Genomic DNA, 10,400 nt, shown 5'->3' with positions numbered 1-10,400 from the left:
TCTTAAAGCCATGAGCTTGCTTTAGCCAGCTACAGATGCAGTCAAAGTGAGTTAATCTTGCTGTAGGCACAGTGGGCTCAGCTGAACAACACACCAGTGAAAGCTGTGTGAAAACTCTGCAAGCTAAAACCACATAAAAGGAACAAGAATACTATGTAAGATTCTGAGTCCTTCTGCGATATAACCCTGGGATGGTGGGGAAGGTTTAGATATTTATAATTCTGCAGAGAAAACTGGTTGTTAAAATTGGCATCATTTACTCATATGAGAGAGAGTAGCATTTTACAGCCTATAAAGAGAGAAAAATAACTAAAAGCATATGTCAGGATTTGGCTTTTAAAATAATAGAGAGGGAGGGAGAAACTGCTCATTAAGTAGGACACATATTCTCAAAGAACAATGTCACCAGTGTTTAAAGAATCACTACAACGTGGACACAGGCCATTCAGCCCATCATTTCCACACCGACCCTCTGAAGAACATCCCACTCAGATCCACACACCTGCATTTCTCATTGCTAATCCACCCATCCCGAGACAGTATGGGTAATTTAGCATGGCCAATCCACCCACCCTGCACATCTTTGGACTATGGGAGGAAATCCACAAAGACACAGGGTGAATATGCAAACCCCAAAGAGACAATCACCTGAGGCTGGAATTGGACTTTGGTCTCTGGCACTGTTGAGCAGCAGTGCTAACCACTGAGCCACCATACCATCCACCAAATCATTCAGCCTCTATGAAAGGATGATGGTAATCTTCTATTTGCATGCACAGGTTAAAAAAAAGCAGCTGGTTGTATGTGCCACATTTATTATTCAGTGCTCTCAGTGAGCAAGTATACATTGCTCTTGGTTTTTACCTGCATGTGTTTACAAGTAACACACTCCGTCACATAAAATCTATATAACCCAAAATAATAAGCTTTATTGTAAGAAAAGTTGTTGGCATACTGATTTCTCAAATCTACAAAATAATGCACCCCAATAACAAAATGTTCCTTTTCAGTTTTTTTTTAGAATTTTATACAAATCTTTCATCTCCCTTCTAAATAAAAAAATGCGATATTTGTGCTAAGAAATCTTCAATGCAAAATGCATTTTTTGACCACACAGATATGTATTACAATTAGGCTCATTTCCTTACTGGTACAAACAGGGAGGTACTATCTTTTATAAACTCAGATACTTTTCATGGATTTTTCACAAGAACCAATCAATGACCAATATACCCCTGATATAGAACACATTTGTACAGTATATAAAAAGAAGACATTACAATCTTCGAGTTAGCAACTAGCAGGCATTCAATGTGCACACATTATCCTTTATACATGAAATACAATGAAAACATGAAACAATGTAAAATGCTGCACAAATCATGATGTACTGAAACAGATTCCAATGCCAGTTACTTCCTGATGAGATCTAGTTTTTGGTTGTACAGTATGCTGACCCTGGTAGAATAAATATCATTAGCACCAGTTTTCTGTACAAGCACCATTAAAGTATACATTTACTGTCGTCTTTAAACATGCAAGTGAAAAAATATAGCCCTTTGTTCTGGGCTCTGGTACCAGTTATCTATCAAATATTGCACCACTTGAAAGGAAAGGATTTGTGGTGATTGAAATGGTTCCTCTGAGAATGCCCCATAGTGTACAGTACAATCTGACTTTAGCATTGCATATTGATATTAATGTGATATGAACAGTTACATAATATTATCTGTAATCCAGAAAATGGCTCATTATGTTTCTATTGGTCTACATTATTGGAAGCCATTTACAACTCACATACTCACACACTCATGTAAAATATGAGCTCACCGACTGAGGTGATATTAAATATACAGCAACCATGACTGAGGTTATATGGAATACTGTTAACATGGCAGTGTGTAAAAACCCATTTATTGAATGAAGGATCCCGCAGTCTTGGAGAGAACATGAAGTTACAATGTCCAATGTAGAATCACAGCCCTTGACATGTGAAAGCTTTTTCAATTGCAGACATACTGTGGAGATAATTGAAGGAATATTTTTGAATAGAAGCAACGTATGTCTTAGCTCGTTCAATGAAGCTGGATCTGTAGTCTCATTTTGAGCGCTTCTCCCAGCTCACCAAGGAGGTAGTCATTGTCTTTTTTATCTTCCAGTTTCTGCAGTGTCTTTTTCTTATACAGAGGAATGCTGGTGATTTCCAGTGTGTATGTACCTTCCAGAGGCCTCCTTTTTGTCAAGTGCAGGTAACTCAGGCCATCCTTTCGGTGGATACGGAAGTAATTGTTGTCATTTCCGTTGGAGATAACATAACGAACATGATTGTAGAGTGGTTCAATAGCTGGCACAAGTTCTAAAATATGCTTCTTGTAGTTCAGCTGTGAGATATTTAGATTCATCTCCACGGGGTTGTCTGTATCCAGACTAGCCAAACTAATCCGTTGATCCTAGCATCAAAATAAATAGTAATGGATTATTAGTAATTAGTGCAAATAAAACAACTAGGATTCTCCTTTTCTACATTTAGATTGTTATGGTTCTGTTCGCCGAGCTGGGAATTTGTGTTGCAGATGTTTTGTCCCCTGTCTAGGCGGCATCCTCAGTGCTTGGGAGCCTCCTGTGAAGCGCTTCTGTGGTGATTCCTCCAGCATTTATAAAAAACATTATAAATGCCAGAGGAAACATCACAGAAGCGCTTCACAGGAGGCTCCCAAGCACTGAGGATGTCACCGAGACAGGGGACGAAACATCTGCAACACAAATTCCCAGCTCGGCGAACAGAACCACAACAACGAGCACCCGAGCTACAAATCTTCTCACAAACTTTGAATACATTTAGATTAGATTAGATTCCCTAGAGTGTGAAAACAGGTCCTTCAGCCCAACCAGTCCAGACCAACCCTCCAAAGAGTAACCCACCCAGACCCATTTCCCTCTGACTAATGCACTTAACATTATGAGCAATTTAGCATAGCCAATTCACCTGACCTGCACATCTTTGGACTGTGGGCGGAAACTCACGCAGACACGGGGAGAACGTGCAAACTCCACACAGGCAGTCACCTGAGGCTGGAATCGAACCTGGGTCCCTGGTGCTGTGAGGCAGCAGTGCTAACCACTGAGTCACCGTGCTGCCCAAAATAAGCTGCAATGGTAGTCAATTTTTAAAAGTCTATTTACTCGTAGGATGTGGGTGTCTCTGGCTGGCCAGCATTTATTGCCCATGTCTAGTTGCTCTTGAGAAGGTGGAGGTGAGCTGCCTTTTTGAACCACTCCAGTCCACCTGCTGCATGTAGACACACAATGCCAATAGGGGTAGAATTCCAGGAGTTTGATCCATAATCATTGAAGGAATGGTGATATATTTCCAAGTCAGGATGATGAGTGGTTTGGAGGGGAACTTGAAGGTGGTGGTCTTTCTCCATGGAAGTGGTTGCGGGTTTGGAAGGTGCTGCCTGAGGATCTTTGGTGAATTTCTGTCGTGCATCTTGTAGACACACTGCTGCAACTGAGCGTCGGTGGTGGAGGGAGTGGATGCTTGTGGAGGTAGTGCTAATCAAGTGGGTTACTCTATCGTAGATTGTGTCAATATATTTGAGTGCTCCCTCTACATCAAATCTCTTCTTTTTAAACAGACACGTAAGTATGAATTTGCCCTTTTCTTTATCATCACCTGTTATTTGAATACATAACTTTTGGATCGGAATATCATTTCTACATCCTAATTCTGATTTCATTTCTATTACATGAAGACAAAAAACAGCAGGAGATAATTACCTGTTCAGACTTGGTATCATTGGCACTTCTTCGGTTTCTGCTGCTGCTCTTGGAGTAACCATTGATCTTACATTCATAGCAAGTTTCATGTGATAAAAGATTTTCATCATCTGCATCTCCACCAAAAGGCCCATATTGCCCTTTATTGAATCCCATGCCAGAGACACAATGGCTGTGAAGTAAATTGCAGAAGAATATAATTTGAAACAAGGGATGGACTTTATAACAAAACACCACACTTATGGGTGAGATCATTCAAAACCCATGCATGTTCATAAAGTTAAAATTGAGCCCTATACTTCAGTTCAGTTATAAGTCATAATGTTCATTTTTTATTTTCAAAAATTTAAAAATCTTATTTCTGTTGCTTTCACAGTACCATGCACGCTCACTCTCCTTGACGGTATTCTGGATCTCTGGACATTGGTCACCTCTTTCCAGTGGTGCTCTCAAGGGTCTGTGTGCAATATATCTGTGATCTATGGTGAACAACTCTCCATTTGCCAGTAAGTCTTGTGTTTTTCTGTCTCTTGGTCGACGATGTTGCCTGAAACCTGTTGTGAGAGCCTGGCTGCACGATTGATCACCATAGGAGAGGTTGGTGGCCACCATTACCCTTTTTTAGCGTATGGACCGAGAGGGTCTGCCCTGTCTGATGCAACAGAGGAAAACTACTTGATAACCTAACAAGGCTCTCATCTGAAACAAGACATAGGGAAAAATCTTCCAATGGCAAGATATTTATTGCAGTACTGTTGACTAGAGTTGCTTGTTGAGATCATGCAGAACTCCTGATGCAGCTGACTCCTTTGGGATTGTCCTGGAAGCTGAAGATTCCGATGGGCAATTACTGAGAATCCGGAAGCTTCTGGGTTAGAGTTGGAGGCTTACGACTGACTTGACTTAATAGCTATCCAGGAAACATTATAGGATAAAAGCCCACTCTAATTCCTGGGCCTCCTGATTCACCATTGACACCTATCCCATCCCCCACCCATCTCATTTTGACAGGCAAGTAACCCTGTGCCCCACCAATAGGATTCAACCCCTTACTCCTCCCATTTGAACATTCTTAGACTTGACCTAACCTTGTCGACTCAATGGCCCTACAGACCTTTCCTGCCTCCTACTGATCCACATACTCTCCCAAACTCTTAATGACTCCTTCCAACCCCCTCAGGAAGTCAACTGGACTCCAATACACCTTCCTGATCTGATAAATCCTGACCTACTCTCTTACACGCCCCTTAGCTGTCTCCATTATCTTTACTCTGGAATCTCTCATGCACCTGCTCCCCTATCCCCTCACCTACCTGCTCCCCTACCCTCTCACCCACCTGAGGACCTGACTCCCTCACCTACCTGTCACACTAGCCACATCCACCAATCCATCCAACTCCTTGTCCACCATCCACTCCAATCTTTCCACCCACCTGATATCACAACCCCATCACACCACCCCTCCGCCCCCATCCAGGTGGTTTGCTTACTCCCTGCCTTAGTTTATACTGTTGCCTCTCCCAGTATCTGTGGAAGTAGTTTCAAGGCTAGAATACTGCAGGAATATTCAGGAAAGAGATATGATTACAGTGTTAATCTACTAGACCATGCTAGACTGCTTCAGCTGAGAAGACTCTTGGTCCAGAACATTGTATGGAAAACTCCTCTAAAGTTAAGTGTATATTTTTGTGTCTGATCCTGATCGGAAGATCTGTGCCACAGTTTATTGCATGTTAACAACTCACAAGTTACTTGTGAGTTGCTAACATGCAATTGGTATGTTTATGTGAAATCTCTTAAATGTACAAAATAAACATGGCTTTCCACTCCAACTTCTATGGATAGAAACTGTTACAGAAACTATGAGGAAGACATGGGTAATAGACATTACTCCATCCAGATTGCAAGCTGTCCTCCAACCAGATCCATATGACATCATGATAATGGGTGGTGGTTATTAATCGTTTCAGTCTCCTACACTGTTCTACAAAAAGACCTGTGATAGTCGCAAGAGCTGCTGATGCCTTAGTCTTCCTGTTGCGTGGAACACATATTAGTAAACTCACTTTTGAGCTGCAGGAGTTTTAGGGAGTGGGAAATGCCTTCTTCCAATATTAAAACATTTCATTTTATTAAATTTTGGCAAAATGCCAGTTAATTGGGTTGATTCCTTCTGCAGCTTGCTCTCCAGGCTTCACCCTTCCTCACTATCTTCCTCTTATTCCATGGGCCTCCTTAAGATGTAACTCTATGACCAAAGGGCTATTGTTGTTAGTCCTTTAATATTTCCTCCTTTGGTTCTGTGTCCATTTCTTGGTAAAACATCAAAGAGGCATAACCAATGTTTTAACTGCTAAATAAGTCAAGTTGTGGGTATGGTTGGAAGTTGGTGGAACTGGGACCAGGCCAAGAGGTTTGCCTTTGTTTCCAGTAACCTCTTGCTGAACTTACAGCAGCAGTCAGTTAAACTAGTTATACATTGCCGAGTCCTGCATGTTACTGTCTACAGAAGAAGCACAACTTTCTGTGTTGGGATATTTCGGGAATACACTGGGAGGAGAAGGAGAAGTATGTTGGGTGGTCCCCTGAAGTTGGTATTTGAAATTGGTAAGTCCATGTGAAATCTCTTAAATGCACAAAATAAACACGGCTTTCCACTCTAACTTTTATGATTCTGTAGGGATTCTGTGAAGTTTTCCATATGAAGAGTGAACAGTGAATTCCTGTGTACGTCTGGCAAGTGTCGGCCAACTTAGGTTCCACACCAAGAAATAAAACAGTTCATTTCAAAACCACATCAATGCTTTTCTATTCAGACAGCTTAGTTAGACTTCATTTTATTAAATTTCAAATATTCTACAGTTATAAAGAATGCGATCTATAGCAGGAATGTAAGAATCTGGAGGTTTGCTAATAATGTGGATGACTGCATCAAACATAAACACACTGTCATAATGGTGGGTAAAAAGCAAATTACATTCAGTATTGCAAAGTACGAGGGAACTTGTTTTGATGGGATCAATCAAGAGGCCACTTATTTCAGGAAGGTTATGAAGTATAGGTGTAGATTTGCTCCACACAGTACGACTACAGGGCCTTGTACTGCCATTAATGAGCCACCTTCACTACCGGGGACATCACATGCCATGCATTACCAGAGGAAGACACTGACTGGTACTATCTGGATGCCATACTGTCCAACTAGATTATCTGATACCAAACTGAGCAATGAATGTGTGGACTGAGTTCATATCTTATTCAAGGGAAACAAGCATGGCACTGGAACATGGGTCCAGGCAGGTCCAGGCAGGTCCAGGCAGCTGAATTACAGTTAATTACTGTGAATGTTGTTCATTGAAAAGTGACCGGAAGATCTCTGCACTGTTTCTTTTTATGCAATGAGTTCTTGAATGTGTGGCATCCACAGATGGAGAGGAGTAGGGGTGGGTCAGGGATATGGGAGTCCACACAAAGGCTGTATCAGTAAGGCTGTGTTTCTCGGTTTACAGGCCAACAGGGAGATGGAGCAGAAACTGTGGAGAGAGTAAGCTAGACACCATTCCATCCGCCAAGTTCTCATTGGTGACTGTGCTTCTCTCTGAGCTAGCACATTCCTCCCTGACCTAGCTCCAGACCATTCACACGGAAGGGGAAGGTAAGCAACAGATGCATGGTTGCACCATCTGCAAACTGCTCACCACCTATGACAGCAGGTTGGGGGTCTGCTGTGAGCTGAGAACCAGCTTGTCTATAGGGCTCAGGAGATACAGGCAACATTGTCCCTTCATTCTGAAGCACCGTCAGGCCTCCTGGCTGTCCCAGCAGTGCCCTTCTCTCTTGGTGGAGGGAACGTCTGACAGGCCATCACTACGAGTGTTCTCACTAGGTTTGCTGGTTCCCTGATTGGCTGACCATCCATGATTGGATGGCAATCCTGGTGACCAGTCATTAATTGACTGCCTCCTGGAGGATCTCAGTACCTATTGGGCTTCCACTACCAGGTCAGAACCAGCCTGTATCTCTCAATTCCAAAGGTGGGAAGATTCCATCCACGGGATTTATTAGCAAATACGTGCAAGAGATTCAAGAAAACACAAAAAAGATGAAAAAGGATTTCTTCAGTTTTAACTTCTTATTTTTCCATTGCCTCCATGCTTTAAAACCTAGCAGGCTAACAATCCAAGCAGCGACAGGGTTAGGGTTAGGTGGACTTACCCTTGTCCAACTCTGTAATACCCAGGTGGGCAGCCACAGAGATAGCCGCCTTCTGTATTTGAACAGCCATAAGAGCATGGATTCTTGTAAGATGAACATTCATTCACATCATGGCAGCTATTGGCAAACTCATCAAAGTTATAGCCAGAAGGACAGGCACATTTGTAGCTGCCAAGTGTGTTATAACAGGTTGCTGAACCACAAGAAGCTGGATTGGAGCATTCATTCTCATCTACATGGAACAGAAAAAGGCCATTAGAACATATGACATTTTAGTCCAAACTAACCCAACATGGCTCCCAGTTACAGTCATACAAAACAGTTTTCTACATCAGTATGCCAGGAGTCCAAAATGATCATAATATGATGAATTTTATAAAGTTTGACAGTGATTGAGAAAAGATTTTCAATAAATCATGGCATGCATGCATTGCTGACAAAACAATTAATTACTATCCAGCTATCCTTAGTAGCTACACACGCAGATGACAAGCAACATGAGTTCGACTGGGACAACACTACTATTATAGGACAAGCCAAACAGAGAACAGCCAGGGAATTCCTAGAGGCATGGCACTCATCCACAGATTCAAATCAATAAGCACATCGACCTGGACCCAATATACCGACCACTGCAGCGGACAGCTGGAACTGACAACTGGAAGTGGCAGAGACAAGCCACTATAAATGCCAGAGGAAACATCACAGAAATGATTCACAGGAGGCTCCCAAGCACTGAAGATGTCCCCTAGACAGGGGACGAAATGTCTGCAACACAAATTCCCAACTCGGCGAACAGAACCACAACAACAATTAATTACTGTCCATCACTTAACTCGGTCTAGCTCTGTCAGTTCAGTCAAACACCATTGTATGGGTCTAGAGTTACGATAGGTCAGAACAACCAAAAAGACAGAGTTCCTTTGCAAAGGGACATTAATTAAGCAGATAGCTTCATTTTTGACATTTTAATAATTTTGTTGGGTTGAATCATATGATATTATGGCTAATTTTAGACAGACATATTCTTCACCAGAAGGGGAACCAAAGGTTATAAGGAAAATGCAGGAAAGTGGACATAGGGAATGTCAGCTATGATCCACTTGAATGGTGGAACAGGCTCATGGGACTGAATGGCCTTCTCCTGTTCCTCTTTCTTTTGACCTTATAGACTATGCTTCGGGTTTCCAGGCGCTCACTTCTGGACGTCTCTCTCACAATCTGTTTGCCACTGCCTCCTCCCATAAAACTATCCTCACAACTTACCTCTGAATAAAGCTTTCATTACTCGCATTTTGGTTTGGTGTCGATTTTTGCCTGGTTACACTTCAGTGAAGCATCCTGGGATTTTTTGCTACATATAAGGTTTTATATAAATACAAGCTGTTCTTACTGCTATTCTATAATATCCTGCAGGTTGGGACTGCTCCTCGTGATAAATGGACAGGAATTTCTTGTATATCTGACTCATTTGCCTGGGGAAACTACTAAATGAATTCAACCTGTCACACAAAACTGACATCACGCTGTAGGTTATTTGAAAGAAGATAGCGACATAAAATGTTCTAGCCCAACACAAATCCTCCTCTTGTTCTTCCAGAGCAGTAAATACAACGGACTGCTGGAAACATAGCATTTGTTAACAGCTAGCTCCATTACTAATGTGTAAATTGGCCAACAATAGCTGGGGATTAAGGAATTTCTTTTTGTTGTACAACTTCAGAACTTGCTGGTTAGTCAACTTGGTTTTACATAACAGTGCCTTATCCTTAGGCAGTTTGTTATTCTCATTAGTTTGCTGAATTTGCAGATTAATTGCCCGTTAAACTCGCCCTTGAAATGTGGGGTTGGATCATAAGTCTGTCAGTATCTTGTTGTAAATGTGATCATTGTTAATAAATGGGCAATGAACTTTTCTAGGAGAAAATGAGGACTGCAGATGCTGGAGATCAGACCTGAAAATGTGTTGCTGGAAAAGCGCAGCAGGTCAGGCAGCATCCAAGGAGGAGGACAATTGACGTTTCGGGCATGAGCCCTTCTCCTGAAAAATGAAATTTTCGAGTCCAGAAAGGAAACAAACCAAACCAATTTAATCTGCTCATCTTGCATGTAGCAAAGGTAAAAACAATGACTGCAGATGCTGGAAAAAAGATTCTGGATCAGTGGTGCTGGAAGAGCACAGCAGTTCAGGCAGCATCCAACGAGCAGCGAAATCGATGTTTCGGGCAAAAGCCCTTCATCAGGAATAAAGGCAGTGAGCCTGAAGCATGGAGAGATAAGCTAGAGGAGGGTGGGAGTGGGGACAGAGTAGCATAGAGTACAATGGGTGAGTGGGGGAGGAGATGAAGGTGATAGGTCAGGGAGGAGAGGGTGGAGTGGATAGGTGGAAAAGGAGCTAGGCAGGT

The 10,400-nt window shown here is 42.2% G+C and overlaps 1 protein-coding gene across 1 annotated transcript in view; it reads right to left on the bottom strand.

Annotated features, from left to right (window-relative positions):
* Positions 1–909: 909 nt before the first annotated feature.
* The window catches only part of LOC122558088 (fibrillin-2-like), a 318,053-nt gene continuing 308,562 nt past the window's right edge, over positions 910–10,400 (bottom strand). Inside the window, exons 60-62 of the mRNA XM_043706411.1 lie at positions 7,996–8,227; positions 3,781–3,952; positions 910–2,450 (exon numbers count right to left, since the gene is read on the bottom strand). Coding sequence (XP_043562346.1) covers positions 2,076–2,450; positions 3,781–3,952; positions 7,996–8,227 — 779 coding nt within the window. The 3' untranslated portion in view covers positions 910–2,075. The remainder of the gene's footprint in view (positions 2,451–3,780; positions 3,953–7,995; positions 8,228–10,400) is intronic.

The sequence above is a fragment of the Chiloscyllium plagiosum genome, chromosome 2 (assembly GCF_004010195.1).
Source record: "Chiloscyllium plagiosum isolate BGI_BamShark_2017 chromosome 2, ASM401019v2, whole genome shotgun sequence".
Classification (NCBI taxonomy): domain Eukaryota; kingdom Metazoa; phylum Chordata; class Chondrichthyes; order Orectolobiformes; family Hemiscylliidae; genus Chiloscyllium; species Chiloscyllium plagiosum.
The sequence above is the reverse complement of the archived record's forward strand: the minus strand, read 5'-3'. Positions and strand labels throughout refer to the sequence as shown.